Raw genomic sequence first — 23,813 nt, forward strand, 5'->3', positions numbered from 1 at the left:
TTTTTTTTTTTTAATTAAGACAAAGTTTTCATGTCCCAGGAAGAAAAAAAAAAAAGAACAATACTATGTCATAAATGGTTTGGAGGGCTTCGGGAAGAAAACGCACTTCAGTTAACACAGTGATCAAGCATACATACAGTCTTCACAGGTGTGGTGATGGGTGCACAGCCCACGTGAACAGCCTCATGAAGAACAGGCCACTATGGCCAAACATCCACCGTTTGATGCAGTTCCTGCGCTCAGCAACGGCGTGTGGGTTAGAGAAAAGGCCCGGGTGCAAATGTTGCAAAAACAAAAATCGTAGCATCGCACTTTATCGCCACGAGACAGTGTCCGTTTATAGGTTATTTCCCCCCCCCTCTCCCCGATCAAAGGCAGAACAGAAAGCTAAATGGCAGTTTACTTTCAATCGTAAACTTTTTTTTTTTTTTTTTTTTTTTTACCCTGCCAGTTCTTATCCCACAGGCCGCCGTTGCCTGCGCTTAGTTTCCAGTAGAGAACCAGCTCACTCTGAATATCAGTTAAACGTCTCAGTATCAGCAGCAGTCTCAAGGCGGGACACCTCCCCCTAGGGTTAGAGCAGCATCTGAAGGAGTATAAAAACTCTCCTATAGAGCAAATGAGCAACGGGCAGCCCATTGGTGGCTCGTTACACCTGCAGACACACAAAAAGATAAAAAACATGAGTGTCTGTTGGTCAGTTGACCTCAAGACGGAAGTTTTGTCACACTGAAAGGTAAAAAGTGAAACAAAACTCACCTCAGTTGCTATTATACATTCGTCCTTTTCCTCTGACATCACAAACACAGATTTGTACTTGGTGTCCGCACATGCAGACATTTCTGGGGCTTTCTTTTCTGATGCATCGCTTTAGGAAAGAAAGAAAAACGTTGTTAGCTTCATCGCTCTGACAGCCTCAGCGTTACGTGTTGTTTGAGTAGCTTTTCAGTGACAAATATTTACCATTTTAAACGTTTGCTGCGTTTCTCCTCGAACTCAAATGAGTCCAGGGATTGGCACTTGTCCTCGCAGGCCGCCTCCAGCATGGCCTCTTTAGCCGCCTGCTCGTAGTTGACCTCGTGTACGAGGTTGTAGTCTGCAGGCGGATGGCGACTCTTGTAGCTGCTCCTCCCCGGTGAAGATCCCTCATCAGGGTCACCGCTGCATAAGTCCATCTTCTTGTTGATGTTTTTGACGCCTGGTGTTGGCATCACACTGACTGCCAGGTCCCTGTCACTGCGGTGACAGTTGTTAGTCAGGTTATTTATTGTCTCTCCCTCGCCAACGGTTTCTATTTGACTGCTGCGCTGTTTTTTTGATCGGAAAAATCCAACAAGCACAGCGCATCCTGCCAGCAGCAGCAGCACCAGGGCCACACCGGACCCGACGGCCATCCAGGGCACATCTGACCCGCGGATCGCAGCATGCTCTGGAAGCAGGAACTGGCAGTTTCTGCCACCGTAGCCAGGAACACACGCACAGACGTAGCGGTTGTTTCTCTCGTGGCAGGTGGCACCGTTGTGGCAAGGGTTGTGTTCACAGCGGCTGATGGGTGAACTGCAGTTGCGGCCAGTGTATCCCGGTGGGCAGGTGCAGGTGTAGCCGTTAGGACCTTCCTGGCATGTCCCGCCGTTTTGGCAAGGGTACGTCGAGCACTCATCCCCTGTGTGGTCACAGTTCATGCCAGTGAAACCATCTGGACACTGACACAGGTACGAGTTGACAAGATCCACACAGCGTGCACCTGAGAACAGAGATGAGGACGTTGGTCAGAAAATTGGAATGACACACCTTATCTGATGTTCACCATTCAAGGTGCACTGAAAGCAAGTCACAACAAATCCTCTGGGATTACACAGCCGGCCTCTCTTACCATTGGAGCAGGGGCTGGAGGTGCAGTGGTCAATCTTCTTCTCGCAGTTGAACCCTGCGTAGCCTGTGGGACACTGGCAGAAGTAGCCTCCCTCCGGGTTGTCGGCACAGCGGCCACCGTTGGAGCAGGGCCCATCAGCACATGTCATGGCACTCAGCTCGCAGTTGTTGCCATAGAAACCATGAGGGCAGGTGCAGGTATATGTGTTTTCTAAATCCTGTGGGGAAAAAATAGAACAGGCCTGACATCAAGCTCCGTCGTCTCGCAACTGAAGCTACTACAAACTGCACTTGTTTGAATCTCTATGCTGCTCAGTTGTTTTAGAATTACACTTTTGGAAGCTTTTCTGGCTTAATGTAAAGTCAAGAGTCCGCAAAGGCAGAAAAGGCAGAGGAGAAGGGATGAGACAAATGTGCCGGGTCACAATCGAACATCGCTGGCACTGAGCTACAGCTCACAGGATGTCATTTGTCTCATTCCAAGATCATTTAAGAAGAGCAAATGAGTCTTACAGTGCAGCTTCCTCCGTTGCGACAGGGGTTTCCAGCACATTCGTTGACCTGGATCTCACAGCTGGCCCCAGTGAAGCCAGGCTTGCAGGAACAGGTGTAGCTGCCCTGACCAGTGTTGCTACAAGTGGCTCCATTCATGCAGGGCTTGTGGTGAGTGCAGTAGTTGAGATCTGGAAAGACACAGCAGCACATGTGGATTAGCCACAGCACAACACATGGCAGGACAACAGCAGCAGCGACAGAATGCCTTTTTGTCCTCTGACACACTCGACTCTTTCTCCTCTTCCAGTGGTTTTTTGTTTCCTGTTCCTGGCCTCCTTTCTGCACTGTTCATTTCCAGACAACTGCTGCTGCTGCTGTTTCTTTACCACGGTGTTGATGTCTGTCATGTTGGTATCTTGATGCCTTATTCTGCCCCTTTTAAAACTTTACTAAACTGTTTTCAGTAATCAAAGACTGGAGTGCAATGACATAAAGCAAAGCTCCTGTGCCGAACTTTGTAAAACTTGGCCTCAAGAACATTTTGTCCGCTTTCTGACCTCTACCTCTATCTCCCCAGTAAGCATTGCTCCAGTCATTTACATGGTTTTGGTGATTTGCCTGTTCAAAGATGTGTAGGCGTCTAGGTGAAAATGTGACTTTTTAGATGTCTCTATTATACAAAATTTCTGTCGATTAATACTCTTCCAGATGTAGTTTGGTCCTGCTTCTCACTGAAATATATTCATCAGAGTGCTGCAAAATTAAGAGTTTTGTGCCACCTAAACTTTCACTTTTTAACCTCACTTGGCCTGGTTTTAACCTTAACACCTTGACGACCAGCAAATCACTTTGCTTTCTGGTACCTTTCCTTTCCGTCTCTCCTGATCACTTGTTACCCCCCAGCTCTCACCACACACTCTCTCCTCACCTTGGTTGCAGAAGAGTCCCCCCCAGCCCTCCTGACAGTTGCACTGCCAGGGCTGCTGGCAGGTCCCGTGGAGGCAGCCCGGGTAACGAATGCACTCGTCGCAGTAGCGGCCTTTGAATCCCACTCTGCACCTGTTGTTGTCCAATTAGGAGGCAACACCGGTCAGTCCACTCACATTACATCATGCGTCCCACTAATTAATTAATGCCCCAGTGAACTAGAGGAGAAAACTTACTTGCACTCTCCGGGTTTCTCACAGAAGCCATGCTCTTCGTCACAGCCCGGCAGGCAGATCGCTGTGCAGGAAGAGAAAGGAGAAAAACACACTTTTAGCCAAACTGAGGCAGGAAAAACAAATACAGGTTCTTTGTTAGGTTTTGCTCTTGAAGACATAAAACAAATCACCTGAAGTCCAACAGTCATTAAAATGAAAGAAAGGATGGGCTCCTAAACCCTTTAGCTGTTATCTTAAACTCAATCTTCTTATCACCGTGGAAGAATTTTCTGCTTAACATAGTGCTGAGACAAAGGAGGGAGTGTGTGAATGTGTGTGTGCCACAGAGTGTACACACACACTCACACACAGACCCCCTCAACGCACCCCACCACCCTCTTTTTTCTTCTTTGCTGCGGGTCAAAACTCTTTTATTCATTCTGTGCACACACACTCACTCACACACACACACACACACACACACACACACACACACACTCCCCTTAATGTCTCGGATTGGGGCAGATAAGAGTGGACAGCTGGCGAGTGTGTTGCCAGTGCGCGACAGCTGCTCCATTGTCTCCTCTCTGCCGGCAGCTGCCCACTTCAAACAATACCTCCCCCGCCTCGGCCAATCAGCGCCCGGCCCACTCCGAGAGTAACGAATCGGAAGGTAGCATGTAAATTTATGGCACGCGTGAGATTATTCCCAAAAACTTTCCTTAGAATAAATCAAGTGGTCGTGTGTGTGTGTGTGTGTGTGTGTGTGTGTGTGTGTGTGTGTGTGTGTGTGTGTGTGTGAGGGAAAAGGAGGGGGCGCGTGTGCTGTTTACGCACAAGTTGCCTTCTAACGGCACTCAGGAGATCTGATTACAGACCCAGGACCATAGAAATTAACATTTTATACTTCTCTTTTTCTAAACTTAAAACCAGTAATACTCCAATACTGCAGTATCTTAAATCTGTTTATGTCAAGTTTAAAGCAACTTTATGGAGTTTCATTATATCCTCTATAGTGAACATTTGTGGTCTCTTGAAATATATTTTAAGATTATTCCTTACAGTTTTCAGCATCACTCACACAAGAAAGTTTTGTCACTCACGTTCAGTGCAGTACTGTCCCTTCCACCCGGCGTCGCACACAATCTCCCCGCGCTCTCCACAGGTGAAGTGGCCGAAGGCGTCGTCTCTCGGCCGGCAGAACACCGAGCAGCCGTCCCCGTAGTAGTGCTCATCGCACACGAAGCGGTACGAGTACTTGAGCTCCGTCCTGCCGCCGGTGTGCAGGTCCTGAGACCAGTCCTCTCCCACTGTTAGATGCCTCTGCGTGGTCATGGTGCTAATGACGCGGTCTGGATTCTCTAAAGTGCACACGTGGAGATGGAAAATGAGGGGTTAAGGGATGGGCAAGTGCGAGAATGTGATACAGACTGAAAAGAGAAGGGTGTTTATTTCCTACCTGTGGAGAGGTCGTCTTTGGAGTCGGTGTGTAATGCCTCAATGATCAGCGAGAAGGTCCCCTGGGAACACAAATGGCTTCATGAGACAGGTGGCCAGCGGAGATGCAGCGATAACATCAAGCAAAGGCCGGAGGCGTTTGTGCCATACACTCACTGAGCTCAATGCAAACTGCCTGCAAACTGATCCGATGAAACTAAATACCTGTAAACTTTGTGCGCTCTCAAGTGCCGTAAGTTGCGGTCAGAAGTCGTGCCGCAGTGCGTTTTTACGCACGGATTTACCAAGAAAAAGGCGCGACGCCGATGCCTTCACTTCTATTGAAGAAAAATGGACATGAATGGCTGCACTTACCGGCCACGTGAAGCCGAAGTTAATCCTGATGGGGTTGGTGAATGAACTCTCCGGGATGACATCGGGGACCTGGAACGAGTTGGAACCGAGCACAGGCGTCACAGCGCCGCCGTAGGTACACGGAGGCTCCGGGGAGGCGTTGGGCTGGTAGTGCTTCAGACAGATTCTGAAGAAGGTTTGACATTCGCACTGCTGCTGGAAAGACGAGGTCAAGCCTCCCTTACAGCAGTTTTTGTTGCCCTGTACTCCCTTCTTGTTTAAGAACTCCTGCAACTTCAGCTCAAAAACTCCCGAACAAAACCCCTGCGGAGGAAAGCAACTTATCTTAACTACACGCACAGTAGCGCTTCTGTATGAGTGAGTGTTGTGGTGGGTGAGGAGGGAAAAGGGGAGGGGAGGGGGGGTGTTGATGGTTCATTGTTTGGAAGAAATGGAGAATCAGTATCTTACCTGGCACAGCAACATGGACATGACGGAAAGAGTCAGCAGGATGACGCGCCCCATATTAAATAAATACATAATAAATAATAAATAAATAGAGCAAAAAGTCTCGGGGCTAGGCTTGTCCTCAGGGTGCCTCCTCCTGTTCAATCCCTCTGAGGAAGATGCATTGAGCACGTTTCTGTTGCCTCACGGGGTTTTCTCATCAATTGCTGCCGCTGTCAGCCACGCCGCTCTCATTCATGTCCCGAGCAACAAAAAAGGATAAATCCCAAACCTTCAAAATAATAATAATAAAAAATTAAAAATCACCAAACGAGATATGTGAACCTCTGCGAGTGCGCGGTGGGGAATACAAAACAAGAAGTCCTCCAGTTCCGTTAAAGCGTTAATCCAATGCGTAAAGAGAGAGAGAAAGAGAGAGAGGGAGGGAGAGAAAGATGGTTCCTTGTTTGTTTGTTGTTTTGTGAAGAAAGTGGCAAATTTTAGGAAGTAGCTTTTTGTCTGAAGGTCTTGGTCTAACCCAAGGACAGATTTGTCACTGGTCCAACATGCTTCCTTCTATCTCCCAGTGTCTTTCCTCACTGTGAACTGTGCGTCTGTCTCCAGCCAAGGCCGCCTGCAGCCTGTTATATACGGCCTGACACATGCTATGGTAATAACATGCAAATGGGCCCTCCTCCTCCTCCTCCTCCTCCTCCTCCCTGACTTCACCTCCCAATCTGGCCTGGCTCTCCACAATGGGATCCCATGCAAGTACCCCAACAGTCTCCCTTTACCCCAGCACCAGTGCTGCACAACAGCGTTAATATCTGAGCCCAAAATGGAGACGTGTGAAAGTATTTCCACCAGATGAGAAGTGAAACTTTAAAAGAAGGCCGTGACTCCTACAGGCGGAGGAAAAGAGGTCAGATAACCTGTTGAGGGAAAGGGATAAATTAAAGGTGATCCTGCCTTTTAAGAGTTAATAAAACCTTCCAGAAATGCCCAATGAATTCACAGGTTTGGGAAAGGATCCTTAGAGGCGGTTACCAGAACATTTAAAGGATTAGGAGGAAGTAAAACGGACTGTTTGTTTACTTTTGCGGTTGTTTGGAGATCATACATCTTCTCTATAAATTAGAAGGTGGAAACGTTTCAGTCGTCTAATCTCTGTAGATTCAAGAAATTGCACTAAACCAAAATGTAAAGAGTTTTGAACCACCTACACACCATTCCCCTCTGACAGGATGTTGACGACATGTGGTTTAATTCATCCCTCCAGTTTCTGCCTCACTGGACAAATTTATTTGCTGTTTGGCGTCTTAAAGTGTTTTGGGAAATGTGCCAAAAAAACAAAAGAAAAGAAAAAAAATTGCGTGAAGTTATTCAAAAAGTTCTCAAAAGAAAAAAAGAGAAAAATGTTTGTTGGTCAAACCCTGACTCCGTTAATTGTTTACACCCCTCCTCTTCCTTCCTTCCTTTCTTCCTCCCTCTCTTCTTCTCAGCATACACACCCTCTAAATTTTGGTATTTCTGGCTGTGGGAAGAATTTGATGCTTTGAATCGAGACTGAAGACTAAAGAAAACATTCCTTGGCAGAGCTGCGTGGTGAGGTAAACGACTTTGAGGGGCTGGACTCCTGCTTTTCCATTTTGCTCTCCCCTTCTTCTCATTCTCCGGGCTAAGATTAAAAAACACGCGTGTGCATGTATATAGATGTGTGTTCGTGTGTGCGTGCGTGCGCGCGCGCGCACCAGAGTCGCTCACGTGGCCAACATGAGGGGGAACTTTTGTTATTGTGTATGTGGTGAAGGAATAAGTTTGCTCTCTCCCCCCTCAGCTGTATGGTAATTCGGCCAGCACCTGCTCTCCCCTCAATAACAGCGTGCGCGCGCCTCCCTTGGCTGAGTGCGCGCCTACAAGTCCGTACACAATACTCTCTACTCTCCCTCCACACACACACAGACACACACACACACACACACACACACACACACACACTTCAAATCAAACAAACACAACCAGACAAATATCGCTCACATTTGCTTTTTCTTCTTCTTTGAACAAATCCTGTGTAGCACGAGGAGGAAAAAAAAAAAACAGAGGCCATCATTTAAGTTTTATGGTGGCGTGTGCACGCGCATGTGCACGCACCTCAGCAGGAGGGGGGTTGTTTCTTAATTAGGTCGTTCATGAGAAGTGTGATTTTTCTGCTGTATAATGGGGCCAATAGCAAGCTGCACGCGCGGGCTACCGTGCAGTGCACGTACATTGCGTCACTGTGTTCAGATATGCGCGGCTCCTGTTTTCTGGCGTGTCTCCGGTGTCCGTTACCTGCTGCTGTCATCCGTCCTCCACACCGCGGCTGTGGGGGGTGGAAGGGTGGGGGTCAGCGCCCCCCCAATACATGACATGCTTTCCCTTTCTCACCCAAATTACCTTCACTTCTGATGTCACATAACATGGTTGATGTGTCCGTAGTTACTTATTACCTCTAATCAATGGCAGCAACAACCAAACAAAGTCCACCTCCATTAATAAAGCTGTCCATCTCGCCTTTCACACCGGGCTGTTTTTCAAACCAAACGTCTCTGTACCGTGACCATCACAATTAACATCTGCTCGAGACAAGAGAGTCAATTATATTTTCACTCCGGTGAATAATCTTTAGTCTTTAAGGGAGGCGCTTTGAAATGTTTTACAGCTTCCATAAAGTCTGCGCAGAACAAATCTCAGCTTGGTGCCGCTTTAAAGCTTTAAAGTTATTGGACTTTCAGTAAAATCCTGAAGATCTGCAGGAGCCTCCTGCAATATATCCATGTAGAGTTTGCATTAGTGATATCACTTGAACTGTAAGGCAAAAATTAGGTATGAAAAGTCTGTGAACTGGAATAAAAACTGGACACGATGGGAGAAACTAAAACTAATTTGAGATTAAAAAGTCTTACTAACTAAACATCAGTCGTTTTCCAGTGGTTTAATTTGACTCAAGAACAGGCCCTGATCAGTAATCATCAGTGTTATTAACACCCTTTGCTGTCAGTTTTTGTGAACTTGACTACAGAAGAACAAAACGTTTGACTTAAAATGCATCTAAACTTGAACAGTACTGCAAATAAACTTAACCCTAGTCAGAAAGGCACCACAAGGTTAATCAGCTGAAAGCAGTGAGATATGAATCAAACTCAACCAGGAGCTGAAACTAAGATGAAAACTATGCTCAGTTTGGGTACAGTTGGCCCTCCTACAGTATATTTTCTGTCCCTTTCTCTTCTGGCCAAGATGCTCCTGGCTGAGCTCTGACTGTTTAACTAAAGTGCTACTGTAGGGGGCTGCTGTAGTTTAACTCCTGCCCACCAGTAGCTGCCCCAAACAAAAAAGGGTGACTCGGGGTCTGACTATTCATCCATTCTCTGCGCTTTAATTTCCATTGATTGTGAATGCAGGAGGGAGGGAGGAAGGGGGTCTCCAGTGAAGGACCACGACACGCCTTCAGACGCGGACAGACCCTTACAAGCCATCTGCCACTAACCACCCCCCCTCCACATCCAGAAAACGACGTTTATTTCCTTGCTTCCCTCCCTCCCTCCTTCCCTCCTCCGGCCTGAAGCGCACGTCTCTATGCGCCTCTGTCCACCGGGCTCCGTCTACACTCAACTTGAAGCATGTTAAAGGACCTGTAACGGTATGGGCCCTCCGGGGCCATATGGCGAGGGGGAAGCCAGGAGGGTTTTTTTCCTTCTTTGGTCCCAGAAGAGGAGACACCACATGGTCACTCGTGGGAACGTAAACACGGCGCGCATCACACGATATCGATCATATGAAGCGGCGATTGGGGAAAAAGGGGGGGCAGTGAGGGTGCACTGCGTGATGATCAATTGATTTCTTTCTTTCTACTGATACCTCATCATTGCAGAAAATTCTGACGCATCCTCACCCGGGGTGAACGCTTCCACCCCGGGTACAATGCACTGTGGAGCCCATGATGGTACCAGTGATGGTGGTTCCATCCCCTGAATAATGCAGGGGGGAGCAAGTCACCAGACCATCACTGCCAGGGTGGGATGGAGCTGAACGGAGGAGGAGGGAAGGGAGGGTTGTCTACGAGGCCAGTCGTGCTAAATGTAGGCTGGTACTGAAAGCCTCAAGGAAAGGCAGGTTTTGAATCAGCACTTTCTCAGGAGATGCTTTTACCCACGCCTCCCCCTGGTCCTTAATGATGCGCACAAAACAGCTGTAGTTTAAAAATCACTCATTAGTAATCACATGGGAAATTACAATTATTCCACCAAAAGTTTGTATGCGCTTTATTGTACTTACTTCAAACTACCTTTGAAACTAAACTTTATGTTTTTATGGGTTCCTTTTGACGTCATGTTTCGTTTTGTCCTTAAAATTTTGTATCTTTTCGTGACTCCTGATGTAAGACTAGACCTGGGCCGTCTTTCTCTGTCTGGTTCGCCTGTTTTACCTGCTGAAACGCAGCGATCAACAGGCCCCATTGTGTTCAGATCAGATTACTGTGGCCAGCTGCTGGAAGAGGGGGCCACAGGCCAGATCCGCGGCTCCCCAGGGCTCTTCGGGGCTCCTCGAGGCTCCCCACGGCTTCCCACGGCTCCTTGGGGCTCCCGGTCCGGGCTGCTGTCTCATTTGCATACGTTGCTGTTACTGGAGACGTGCTGAGCTTAAGTTTATGGGAAGAGTGCCGCAGTAATTATGTGGGGGGCCCAGAGACGCGCCTGCAAGTGTGTGTGTGTGTGTGTGTGTGTGTGTGTGTGTGTGTGTGTGCGTGCGTGCGTTGTAAGTGTGTGAGCAGGGAGGGGGTGGTGTGTGTGTGTGTGTGTGTGTGTGTGTGTGTGTGTGCGCGCGCGCGCGCGCGCGCACAGACACTGGGGATCTAAGGGGGAGGTAGCTGTACGTGGCCGGTCGCGTGCCAATGTTTATGAAAACACATCTGTCGCGCGCCCGGGGTGACGCACCACAACATATGCGGGTCCCTATGAATAAAATCGATAATTCAACAACTGATACTGTGCGCGACACGTTTACCCACAACAAATACTTAAGTTAATGCCGATGAGAGATCAACAACCTGCCACAATGATGTCGAGCTAAAGGGTTAAACAAACATTAAATTACAACTCAATAAATACAGTGTTTCCTAAGTTCATTATAGGAAAAATATATTAATGAGGTAAAACGCATGTTTTAGTATTGACATTCTTCTTTGAATATTGTAGAGTTTATAGATATACTATACAGGAGATAAAAGAGGCAAATATAGTCATTGTGAGCTCAGTGAGTGTCACATACCTTCAGGTTGTGTAAAAATAAATTGTAAGTCCATCTAAATGTAGAAAAAATCCTTATGGTCCCTGCATGCATGGATGTATCTGCTTATAAGCACTGTCTGCTGTTTTGCTTTTATGTCAAGCACTTTTATGTGAGATGGTGCTATTTACAAATAGAATCTGAACTGAATTAAAAGTTCACTCTGTATTTTGTCACTCTGACACACTAAAGCGAGTAGAGAAACATATGAAGTGCAGACGCTTCTGTACAGCGTTTCTGCATGATACAATAAGCAACCGACATCCTGTCACGCTCTGAGTGTAAAAATGCTGAGGAGACCCTGTTGACCTTGATTTTGGATCAAGATGTAAGAGGAAAAGGTGTAAAAGAAAAGGTACTCCCAACCACAGAGCGCAGGGGCTCGCTGAGTAGTTTGATGAGTGTGAAAATGATGTCAATCACTCGCTGTGGCCTTCACAGTCAGCAGATTGCAACCCCTTTGAACATCTGTGGGAAATTATGGAGCCTCAGTCTCTCCACCAACATCATCTAAACACCTTTGTGTTTTTAGCCTTACCAGTGACACGGTGACAGAGATGGCAATGTGTGAGCTGAAATATCTCGACAACATGGACTGGATTGACATGAAATTTGGTACATATTCATTATTCCCAGAGGATGAATCATTCTGATTTTGGCAAACCTCTAACTTTGCCTCTAGCGCCACCATGAGGTTGACGTTTGTGTGTTATTTAGAGAAATGCCTTAATAACTGTTGGATGTATTGTCATGGAATTTGTTATTCATGTCCCCCACAGGATGAATTGTAACTATGAACCTGTAATAACTTTGAACACGCTATCATCAGTGCAATTTTAATTTGTTTTCTTTATGACCAAGTACCTGCAAAACTTAACACATTCCAGTCAGGCTCAGCTGTGCTTTAGTGCTAATTAGCAAATGTTAGCATGCTAACATGCTAAAATAAGATGGTGAACAAGGTAAACATTACCTTCTAAAATCCACTTGTTAGTATTGTCATTGTGCGCATGTTAGTATGTTGGTGTTAGCATGTAGCTGAAATCATGGCTGTAGACTCTTCATCTTGTCTTCATGTCATTTATCACCTACAGTATTGGATGTGATTTACAGGAAACTGGTTCTAGTGGCTGCAGGTTGGAAATGATTAATTGACCGAGATAACAACCATCACATTATCATATGTGAAAATGAAATTAGAGGAGAGGGTGAGCCCACTGAGCTCTGTTTGTTTTATTGTACCAGACCACAATAAAATCAAACCTAATAAAATCATATAACAGTAAAATCACTTCACTTCCACTGAGGGCTCAGCCATGACCAGCACCAAATTTCAGATGGGCAGCCCGTATCATAAACACCACATGGCCAAAAGTATGTGGACACCCAAATATTATGCCCATATGTGATTTTGAACATCTCACTGGACAGTAACCTGCCACAATAACAGCTTATGCTCTTCTGGGTTCAGGCTCTGCAGCAGAAGAGCATCAGTGATGTCCAACACTGATGTTTAGTGATAAGGCCTGATTCACAGTCAGCACAATAAATTTATTGATTTATTGTTTAAGCTATAAAATGTCAGAAAAACAAAGCATACACAACCAGCAATTGCTTGTATTTGAAGCTGGACAGAGAATGTTTTACATTTTTGCTCCATAAATGATTTGAATAATATGTTTATTATCAAAATAGTTGCTTCCATACCATGAAAAACAACCCCCGGCCAAGATACTTTTGCCCATGTAGTGTGTTTGATGTTGAAAAACAGGACACATGACAGACTTGCGTCTTTTTTCCAACTAGAAGTGCAATTCTCTATTTGTCACCTTTAGCTCTATTCTAATTTTGTTCCATCGAGGTTTAATCACCAGTATGAATGATGAGAGAGTAAATGGAAGACGACCACCTCCCCTCCCCTCTCCTCTTTCTCTCTAACTCTCCCTCTCTATCTCTACAACCATGAGCATCTGCCCAGAAATGAACAGATGTAGGCACCTGCATTGTGGGCCTACATATGCGCACATGTCCCCCTCCCCAAACCCCCTTTCAACCTTCCATGGGATCCAGAGCCGACCACAATGGGGAGAGATCAGGGATGCAGTAACCAAATACTGCCTATCCCCCCAGGACACTCGCTCTGTTAGAGGCATTGTCACCAGTTATATCAAGTGGCTGCACCAAACAATCTGCTGTATGACTGCTCATTTCAGACATAACATAATTCAGAGGGACAGAGGAGGGAGGGTGGAGGGGCTCTGGGTGATGTACAGAGGTGGCTGCTTGGATAATTTCTATGGCTCTAATATGAAGTGGTGAGTGTTTTAAACAAGTGGGCTCAGGTTTTCTTGCAGTTGGGGTTCGATTGAATTGAATTCAGTCTTGGGATAAGTGGCCGCTGGGCTCGTTTGGAGGGCCCGGGGGTGGCAGGTGCTAGCTGGGGTAGAGGATGAAAGAGAGGCTTGTCAGAGCAGGGTGGGTACAAGACCAGGTTACACATAAAAAGCCTTGTTTTTGTTCGAGAAAAGAGGTCCAACAGCCCAACGGTAGAGCAGTGGTGGATAATGGCACCATAATAGCCCCCCGTCCCTATCTCTCAGCTGCCGCTGGACGACAGAGGATCCACACGCACCTGTTGTCGTCCCCCTATTGTGTCCGGCTAGCATTAGCGTGCTACACTTCAGGAATGCTCCCTGTCCAGAGGCCTGACTGCTCGTCCCAGGAGAGAGCTTAGCCACGGTGGGATGAGGGAGGGTGTCAGGAGTGTGTGCGGAGGAGCTGGGGAGGCACGGGAGGCAGCAGGGAAGCTTTACAGGACAAGACAAGGAGAAGGAGGGGAGGTGGAGGTGGGAGGAAGGGAGGGAGGGAGGGTGGGTGCGTTCCTCCAAAGCCAGTGTCCTCTCTTCTCCTCTCCAGGGGCCTGTCCAGAGAGCCCTGTCCTAAATCACTGGCCCCAGGGGGAAGGCTCTCCATTGTGAAGTGATGGCCCCTGCAAGCTGGGCCGCCAGCTGCCACTGCTGCAGCGTCATGCCCCCCTACCCCCCCCGACACACACACTCACACACACCTCCTCCCAATATCCCCTCCACCTTCAGCACCATGACAATGCTCCCTGCGGCCAGGGCCACAGGCCAGTGGAGAGCATTAAAAAGGACTTGGAGGAGACTCTTGAGAAAGGCCACGGCAGAGCAACACGTTTTTTGGTTGAACATTGATGATGACAAACTCTGAGCGGGGTTACAGAGCACGACATGTGACTCCCAGCCCCCTCAGAGCAAATGAAATAGAAAGCTTAATGATAGAAAGAGAGATCATTGTTTCTGTGTAATGGAGCAAAACTTACTGCAGTTTGTAGTGGAGGAAGCTTGATTGTAGATTCACTATGGTCCTTTTTGTTTACTTCAAATGTGTACAATCCCAGCAGCAGAATTTCCTCTCAGCTCTCCCAAGTCAGAAGTAGATATTAATAGTTTTTCTTTCACTTTGACACGAGCTGTCAGCGCTTCACAATGTTTTGCATCCTATAAAATCAAACACAGACTTCAGCCTTTGGACTCCAACCATAAAAGTAGCAAAGTTCATCTCTGTCCTGCAGACACTGATAGTGGTCTTATCAAGTCAGATTAATTTTATTTATCTCTTTAACATAACACTCCTGTCAGTTCAGGTGCACACTCTGCCGTGCATCGCAAATGACCATAAGAAAACAAAGTGTAATCTCTCAAATGTGTGACAAATTAAAGGAAAACCAACATGAGGTGTCTTAATATGGTGTTAGGCCTCCAGACCAACCTCCAGAACAGCTTCAGTGCTTCTTGGCAGAGATTCTCCCAGTCTGTGGTGGAGAGATGAACACCATTCTTCCTGAAGTTAGTCCCTCATTTGGTGGTCTTTTTTTTTTTTTTTGTCTTGTCACAGAGCATGATAGCAGTTTCACTGATTCATTGTAGCAAAGGATCCAAACAAGATGCGACTCCCTCTATCCTTTTGTCATGTTTGTGCTATGTCGGAGTCACTATAATTACCAGTTTCACACTTGTTCACACCAACATCCAAGTTGTAATTTTGACAGGGACACTCAGATTTGATGTATCCAAATTAATAAGTGCAAACAAAAATGGACCCTGACGTCAGCCAAAGTCCACAATTCAAGGTAATTAAGGCCAAATGTGATGGTTGTAATGCTACATTGACCTTACAAAGTATTCCTAACCCTCACACAACCAACTCTGCACCATCTTGAGTTGTATAGTCTTAATCTTTCCCAGTTCGTTATGAAAAACTCGCCCCAGTGAGAAGGAGACATCTCAGAAACAGCGACAGAAGATGGAGCTGCACCAATGAGTGTATCATTTCATTTGTGGGTTTTCATGTTTTGTGTTGCAGCTTTCGTGTTTCGTTGAAGCTAAAATCTTTCATTTGCACCTGACGAGCCGTGCCGCCTCACCAGACGTAACTGTTGCAGATTCACTAAATAGACACATTCACTCAGACGTTTTTGTGCTGGTTTTTTTGATTTGATCCCCCACTGCCACCGCCTTCACCGCCGCGGCTCTGTAGGAGGATTTTCCCATCCATTGCTAAGGGAGGCGTGCTCCATTGTGCAGCTTCTAATGATGATTGTAATGATGGCTTGTCCATCTTTGATAAGAAACAGCACGCCCCTCATTAAAGGGCTCAGGGCCCCGGTTCTCATGGCTGCCGGTCCTTCCCTGGAGTCGGACAGCAGGCGAGGGGAGGCGAGACGACACCCGTGGCACACGCCTGTTGACCGAGCCACAAAGCAAAAGCGTGTGACACTCGCCCCACCCCCGCCGGTCCTATTGTCCTCCCCGTGGGTCCCACAGACAAGACCAATCCTGTTACCCTCCCACCCCTCATCCCCCTCAACCGCCCCTCCTTGCAACCACAAAAACCACAACACACACTTGTATTGCTGCTCAACACACACACACACAACACACACACTCCCCTTCTTCTTTTCCCTCTCCTTCACAATCAATTTTACCAATCAGCTGATCTCTCTCTTTCTCACACATCCACCAGGGGTTGCCCTCATCCCCTTCTCCTCCCACCCTCACCCCACCTCCTCCATCACCTCCCCCTGTACCATCAGCTGCTATGTAAGGTGGAAATCCATCATTGTGTGTAAAGAAGGTGCTCGTGCATGCTGCACAGCCATTACCATACACACACACACTTAGTGGGGTGTGTTTGGGGGTGGGGGGGAAGATCTGTCCAGGAGGTTTGGGGGGGGCTCTAATTCACTGATTCACATGCAGACAGTATTTCTTGGTGGTGTTGGAGGAGGGTGTGGCAGGTGGGTGGGGTCTGGGTTTTCAGGATGCTGGACGGTGGTGGTGATGGTCATGGGATGGGGGAGAGTGGAGGAGGAGGGGGGAGGCACAGGGTGATGGGGAGGGAGGAGGAAGGGGGGGTTGCCGCGGCTGCCGGGGTCAGGCCTGTGTGTCCTGGGAAAGTTGGGTTCTCCATTTAAATCTGCACATGTTGCGGCCTTCTGGTGGCTGCGTGAATGCACACGGTGACAGATGGCCCCAGCCCATAACTATAGAGTCCGAGCACCCCGGTCCCCTGAGGCAGAGAGAGCGAGAGAGAGAGAGAGAGAGAGAGAGGGAGAGAGAGAGAGAGAGAGAGAGAGAGAGAGAGAGAGAGAGGGAGAGAGAGAGTGCAGGAGAAGAAGAGAATGTAGCGCTCAGCTGATCCCATCAAAAAGAGAGATGAGAGAAGGAGGAAAGACAGAGGAGGAGGGTTGATGGTGTGTGTTTGTATGTGTGTGTGTGTGTGTGTGTGTGTGTGTGTTATAAGGGGGGAGGGGTGGGTCCTTAATCCCAAACTCTAAATTGAGTTAATGTATTTGCCTGGTCTGCAAACTCCAATAGGAGGCCCAGGGTCCCCAAAGATTCTGATTAGGTGTCTAGTTTATCAGATGTTGGAGGAGGAGGGAGACTGTTTGTACATGAGTAGAATAGCAGCTTTGTATGTTACATGTGTGTGTGTGTGTGTGTGTGTGTGTGTGTGTGTGTGTGTGTGTGTTGTCAGGGTTTATGGGTTTCTGGGTTTTGTGCCAGCTTCTGGAGCAGGGCTGCCCGATGTCTCCATTCACAGAGCTGGAAGATCTCTGTTGTTTCTCACTGACTCTTCATTAATCCTGTTAAGCAGCGATGTCAGCGCCTGGTTAAAGATTATTTTTAGCAGATTTACACCGTCTAGGAGCTGGGAGACAGTTTGCCCTTGTACGTCTGTCTTTATGAGGACCAACTTCAGGTTTTTTGTTTAATTAGTGGCACTCTCAAACATTGGCAGTTCTTGCTGTGTTTGTATCGCTTGCCCCCTGCAGCTTGTAGGTTTTTTGGGAATTGAGGGCATTTTTTTTTTTTAAGTCCTCACTTATTTAAAGGTGTGCTAAGTGTTCGTGGTTAGAATAAGTCTGAGGTTAAGGTTCAGGTTAGGAGTGCATTAGTAAGTGGAAGTATAAAAGTCTATAGGGCCAGATCATAAAGTGACATATCCCCCCTTACCTCTGGTGGTGTACTGCCATGGACAGATCATAGAAGATCTTCAACTGGGACTCCTGGTACCTGAAAGCAAACAGAATTGTCTTAATGGTGCTTACAGCATTGAAAAAAACAGATGAACTGAAACCACTTTGCCAGAGCTGCAAAGCAAAAACTGGTACCGTCACCGTCACTGCTGTCATGTCCCTGCTGTCAGCAGTGTGACTGCTACATCTAATGATGCTGCTGCAGCTCCTGCTGTGACTGTCACCACTACAAAATGTAGTTCAGGATTTTTTAAAACCAATTTATTTATTCAGATTTTTCATATGCACAGCATCACACACACAAAACACAATCAAGTCAAAAATACATGAGGCTTAAGCAAAGGAGCAATAAGATTAAGTGGAAGAAAGGAAAATGTGGTTCAGTTCAGAGGCGATCTTCAGTTTAACATTTTCTCTCATTTTAGAAAAATGTAGTGAAAACTGAGGATAACACACTGATTTCTGTGGAATATTAAATATAACAGACAGACACAACCAATCTGAATTGGAGTGTGTGTGTGTGTGTGTGTGTGTGTGTGCGTGTGCGTGTGTGTGTGAAAAGGTGTCCTGTTCTTTGCTTGTGCGTATGGTTTCACTCCCACTCACTGGTGTTTTTGGTGCTGTTCAATGCATGGCAACGCTTTCTGCCTCCCACACACACACACACACACACACACACACACACACACACACACACACACACACACACAGTACACACAGACTGCTGCTCTCTCACCATGGTGTCGCCCTGCAGCCTCCTGCAGAAGTGATGAAGATGCTCGCTGGGTTTTGGGATTTTGCTCATCAGAATAAAACAAGGCTAATTTAATACATCAGGCTGCTATGAGCACTTTATAATTTTGAATCAATCATAATGATCAAGGATTGCAGCTAAAGAAAAACTGCGAGCTTGTTGAAACCTGCAATAAATTTGTATTTTCTATATTTTTAAATTAAATTTTGTCTTTTGAGATTATAGCATTTTATCATATGATTAGAAATCATACTGAATTATAATTCAATATCAATGTTTTCATGCCACAGGATAGACATGGTGGATGCCTGAAAGGGCTGCCAACAGTCCACAAACCACTCAAATCATCAGGAAGTCCTGTTTCAGACTTTTTTTTAGTTTCCTGAGATGCTAAAGAAAGCTGTTTCAGAGGTTTGTCCATCTTAAAAAGGAAGGTTTTTACAGTGTAAAAAAAAGATTTGAATTCTAGTGAAGCTGATTCAGCCTCAAAAACTCCATATTAGTTGAACCATGAAATAAAATTCCCTCACATGTCAGAGACAATGTCATAGCTGGATTAGGAAACTGTGTATTTTGTTTATGTTCCTCCTTCATTTCCTGTTTGATGAGGATCATAAAAACAACACGCTCATACCAGTAATGATGTTTTTCGGCTTGCTTGAGGTTTTTTCTGTGTTCTCTCCTCTTTTGATGTTTTAATCGGTTTTCACTTCCAGTCTCTCTCTCTCTCTCTCTCTCTCTCTCTCTCTCTCTCTCTCTCTCTCTCTCTCGTTGCTGGTGACAGTGATAAGAAAAGATGAATCATGCTGCATCCAGTCCTTCAGGCCCCACAGTTGACCCGATTCTACCACTTGGGGGCGTCAGTGCGTCACATCGTAGATGTCACACATGTACATACAGTATTTTCCCTTTAACAGCCTGGTGGAAGTCAAATATGGGGTTGTTTGATTGAATGGATGTTATAGGTCAGAAACAGCAAGTCAGACCGATGAAGAAAAAGAAAATCCAGTCTATCATTTGTGTGTGATTGTCATGTATTCGCTCGTTTATCATTATTCAAATTTATTCCCCACAGGGGGCAGATTGTGTCTCACGAAGCTCCATCTGGGAAGATTTTTAGAGTTGAATATAATCTGTTTTAAAAACACTGTTGGCAGACAGCTGTACTGTGTGTAATCCCTCTACGCGAGTTTTTGTAATACTTAAAAAAAAAGGGTAAAATTAACCCGTTTATTGTGCTGCCTCTGTCGCACAAAGATACTCCGCAAAGTGTACAAACCACCTATGTAGACTTTTATTTCCATCTTTTAATTGGCTAAAGAGGGTGACATACTGTATATTTGCTCCATGGGATAAAGGTTTCCAGAAGGCTTAGTTCATTTCACTTGGAAAGCTCTGGAGCTTCATATGGTGCTCTGCTCAGTAAGCCTCTTAGGAATCACGACCACAGCAGATGCAGGGAGAATGCCAATCAGGAGCTCCTGCTGAGCGGAGAAACGCGACGGCTGTGCCACTGCGCGCTTCAAATCTCTGCCACGGTTCACATGAAGCACATCTAAGTGTCGTCTGGCGCTTTATGTTTGCAGTTTACAAACGTCAACAGCAGCAGGAACACGTGAGCTGTCAAGAGGATGGAGCGCGCAGGGAGTCTTCAACGACTCTGAACCGTCAGACTGCTACATCCCCGTCCGAAGGCAGAGCCATGCTTCCTCAGGATGTCGGGAAGCAGAAGCCACGCCGTGTGTCGGAACCGATGTGCGGTGGAGACGTTTCCCCGATCCCTCCTCGGCGCTTAAAGAACCGGGACTTCCCTCTGAGCGTGAAGCGCCGGCGGTCCGGCTCCGCACCTGAGCGCAAGGTGAACTGCGTCCTAGTAGGAGACGGAGCGGTGGGCAAGACCAGCCTCATCGTCAGCTACACCACCAACGGATACCCGACAGAATATGTTCCGACAGCGTTTGACAACTTTACCGGTAATCTTTGACATCGATGTAGCTGAATGAAAGCGTTACGCACAGGTGTTAGGCACACCTGAAAGTTAAGGTTTAAGGCTACTGTCGAACTTGTTTTCCTTAAATTGTTTACATTCCGAGTTTTCCGTTTTAAAGCCTGTAGATGGCGTCCATGTCGGCTTTCTTACCTCATATAGAGGGTGATGAATCAGATGTTACACATACTGTAAGTGCTTTCTTCATCTTCTCAGTGATGGTTGTGGTTGACGGAAAACCAGTGAGACTGCAGCTCTGTGACATGGCTGGACAGGTGAGCTGCACCTCTCTCTTTCCCAATTTTAATGTCATAAATACCATAAAGAACAATCAGCACACCTTACCAAGTGGCACCTGTAGAGCAGGTGCATGCATCACAGGTTTCCCTGGTGGAAATCACGCAACTTCGCTTATTTTTGTTTGTTTTCGCATTTCTTTCCTGCTTTTTCATGATAGAAATGGGGGCTGGTTGATGGATCAATCAATGTAAGTGATCGAGGATCAATAACTTATTGTTAGTAATTAGTGGTACTCTTAAACGTTTGCATTTCTTGCTGTGTTTGTGTTGGTTGCCCCCTGCAGCCTGCTTTTAGTCCTGGACTGAAATCCTTTAAGACCCTTTTAGTATAAGGTGCCCCCCCGTAGTCCTGTAACTCCACAGTTTACAGCGCCCCCTGCAGGAAAAAAAACAACTCACCCGCCCCCTCTGTCATCCTGAGCTCCATCGTCCACTTTCAGTAGAATATTACACATTTCTCATCCATCGTTCAAACTTTCCTATTAGGAGCTTCTTTGGATCTATATCTGGACAATCACAAAGCTCACTGTCAGCAGTTTATGTAGGGACTGTTTCTTCAGAGCAAAGTATGTTGTGGATTTAAAGAAGAAATCTCAGAAACTGAGACAAGAGCATATTAAACCCAAACCATCTGCATGACCAGATAACACCAGAGGTGAGCGAGAACTGAATCAAACTGCTGAAAATGTTTTAAAGGTGGGAAACAAAAAGAAACAGTCTGAAGGCAGCTACATTATGCCTAAACTCAGTTTTAACAAGTGATTAAATGCATTTTTTTTCTCAGTCTGCATCATAGTAGGACCTTGTCTGCATCAAAAATGTCTGTGGTAATCAAACCTGGACTACAATATAATACAGCCTACAAAACATAGTTCAGCTTACCAGGTACATTAAATAACAACAAAACTGCATAGACTGTTTGTTAAAACAGACAAAATGACACATTCAAGAGCTGTGACTCAAGAATTCACACACTAATTATGACAATATGTCACACAAATGTCTCCTTGGATAAAATGAAGTGATGACCTTTTATATCCAAAAGGTCAAAGGTCAGCTTCTCTCTGACATCATGATGTTCTGTAGAAACACTTTTCTGGCCATTATTCAGGACCATAACTCAGGAACAGTGGGGCAGATTGTGACCATATTTCACTTTTGGTCAGATACTGAATGGGTGACACTAATCTTGGGTGTCAACCTTCAAACTTTAGATCTTAGTTCTTCTGTGCTGCTGGGTTGAAGATGTGTGAAGCATCCACGTTTTATAGTTTGTAGCTTCTTATTATCTTCTTATTTGAGGGTTTAATCTGGTCTGTCTGTTTCTGACTCATGAAGGATGAGCTGGAGCGCCTCCGGCCGCTGTGCTACAAGAACGCAGATGTCTTCCTCCTCTGCTACAGCGTGGTCCGCCCCTGCTCTTTCCGCAACTTGACTAACAGGTGGGTCCCTGAGATCCGTCAGCACTGTCCTGGCGCGCCCCTGGTCCTTGTTGGCACCCAGCTGGACCTGAGGGAGGACGTCCAGGTGCTGATTCACCTGGCACAGAACCAGGAGCGGCCAGTGGGCACAGAGGAGGGCCAGCAGCTGGCACAGGAGCTCGGGGCAGTGAGCTTTGCAGAGTGTTCGGCGCTGACCCAGAAGAACCTGAAGGACGCTTTTGATTCAGCCATCTTGGCTAGCATCCAGCCGACAGGCACTTGTAGCGTCCAGCAGCAGAGGCTGACTCTGAGGAAGAAGACGCCCGATAAGATCAGGAGCCTCTCGGAGACCTGGTGGAGGAAGCTCACCTGTCTGATGGGAGAGCAGAGCTGTGAATTCAAGTGAACAGCTGCATGAGAGCAAACCTGGGTCAGATCATGTGTGCGAAGGTGCCAGATGGGTGGGGATTATCACCACACAGGACAACATAACGAGGTCCAGAACAAGCTCGGAAATGCAGGTTTGTGGCTCACAAGCTGCTGTTCAAACCCCCAGACTGTCAGGGAAAGTGTGAGTGGGAAATGTTTCACACAGCCATCAGGTTACTTGTAACTAGGAACAGTTTTAAAGCGTCTTCTGTGGCTCCACTACAAACCTCTGAAAGGCTGACCGCTGCTCACTTGCAGCTTGACTTTAAATTGATAGCAGAAAGTCTTGGTTACAAACTGGGAGAGTAGAGTTTGAAAGCAGTGGGTGTTTAATGAGAGGTGCCATCAAGATGCATTTTGGGAAGTGTAGTATCCAAAGATCTGTGAGCCTCACTCATAGACGGGGCTAAAAGGAAACCCTCTGCTGCTTCAGTATTTTCTATTCTCTGTATCTCACAAGTCTCCAAACTTAACAGAAGTACAGTGTGCTGTTGCTGGAATAAACGTTTAACATGCAGCGGTGCCACACTCTGTCATCAGCTGATCTCCTGCAAGACAAATTCTTCACCCTTTCCACTTTTGATTCTTTTTGCCACCACACACTGTTTTTTTAACCTCTGTGTAACTGCTAAAATTTGATGGCAATAAGAAGATTTTAGGCGATTCTATTTTGTTAAGGAGTTTAGGTTAGAAAGCCGCAGGAAACCTAATACACATTTCGGTGTTTTATATCTGGATGTGGGTAACCTCACCCATCTAAGGCTCCCAGGGCGTTAAAACAAACCCCACAAATGTTATAAGACACAAGTTTGGTTTGATGTAGTCTGACTGTCCAACATGGCTGATGGAGATCTAAACTTGTTTTTGACTGTTATTTATTTACTTATTTATTCATGGTTATGTTCACTGCATCACTGGTCGTGGAATATGTTTGGAAGCCTTGATTAAAGTTTATAACAACTGTTTAGAAGATTTTTTCACTTAGCAAACAGGGCATTTCAAGGGTGAAAATCAAATATCAGTGAGATATTTGCTCACAAAACAGCGACATGTCACTGGGCGTGATGTGCCATCTGTTTGTAAGCAGTATTACATGCAAACACCTCTTCACACCTCTTCCCACAGCTTCTGCGTCTTGCACCTTCACCTGACAACAACAGGACATGTCGGCAGGTTAATAGGGATCAAGTGCCATTGATTGTCTCATCGGCGCTCTGTTTCCTTGTGATCAACTACTGACTGACCCAGCCAGACTTCTGTGCATAAAAATGCTCCCTTGCCTCAGA

General features: G+C 46.4%; 2 protein-coding genes across 3 annotated transcripts; one reads left to right on the forward strand and one right to left on the reverse strand.

Annotated features, from left to right (window-relative positions):
• Window positions 1–442: 442 nt before the first annotated feature.
• On the reverse strand, window positions 443–6,368 carry dla (deltaA). The gene is made up of 11 exons (XM_076728515.1): window positions 5,772–6,368; window positions 5,322–5,624; window positions 4,969–5,029; window positions 4,613–4,870; window positions 3,531–3,591; window positions 3,296–3,426; window positions 2,386–2,555; window positions 1,874–2,090; window positions 964–1,744; window positions 760–868; window positions 443–655 (listed from the first exon to the last, which is right to left on the reverse strand). The coding sequence occupies exons 1-11, from the start codon at window positions 5,838–5,840 to the stop codon at window positions 650–652; spliced, it is 2,166 nt and encodes a 721-aa protein (XP_076584630.1). The 5' UTR covers window positions 5,841–6,368; the 3' UTR covers window positions 443–649.
• A 13,498-nt stretch (window positions 6,369–19,866) lies between these two features.
• LOC143319385 (rho-related GTP-binding protein RhoU-like) lies at window positions 19,867–23,491 on the forward strand. 2 transcript variants are annotated; one of them, XM_076728311.1, is made up of 4 exons: window positions 20,142–20,364; window positions 20,595–20,653; window positions 20,836–20,865; window positions 22,016–23,455. In XM_076728311.1, exons 1-4 carry the CDS (start codon window positions 20,145–20,147, stop codon window positions 22,502–22,504), a joined length of 798 nt encoding a protein of 265 aa, XP_076584426.1. In that variant the 5' UTR covers window positions 20,142–20,144; the 3' UTR covers window positions 22,505–23,455. The 2 variants fall into 2 exon arrangements, with proteins under 2 accessions (XP_076584425.1, XP_076584426.1); XM_076728310.1 differs by lacking the exon at window positions 20,836–20,865 and having other exon boundaries at window positions 19,867–20,364; window positions 22,016–23,491.
• Window positions 23,492–23,813: the final 322 nt, after the last annotated feature.

This window comes from Chaetodon auriga, chromosome 4 (assembly GCF_051107435.1).
Source record: "Chaetodon auriga isolate fChaAug3 chromosome 4, fChaAug3.hap1, whole genome shotgun sequence".
In the NCBI taxonomy this organism is placed as follows: Eukaryota; Metazoa; Chordata; class Actinopteri; order Chaetodontiformes; family Chaetodontidae; genus Chaetodon; species Chaetodon auriga.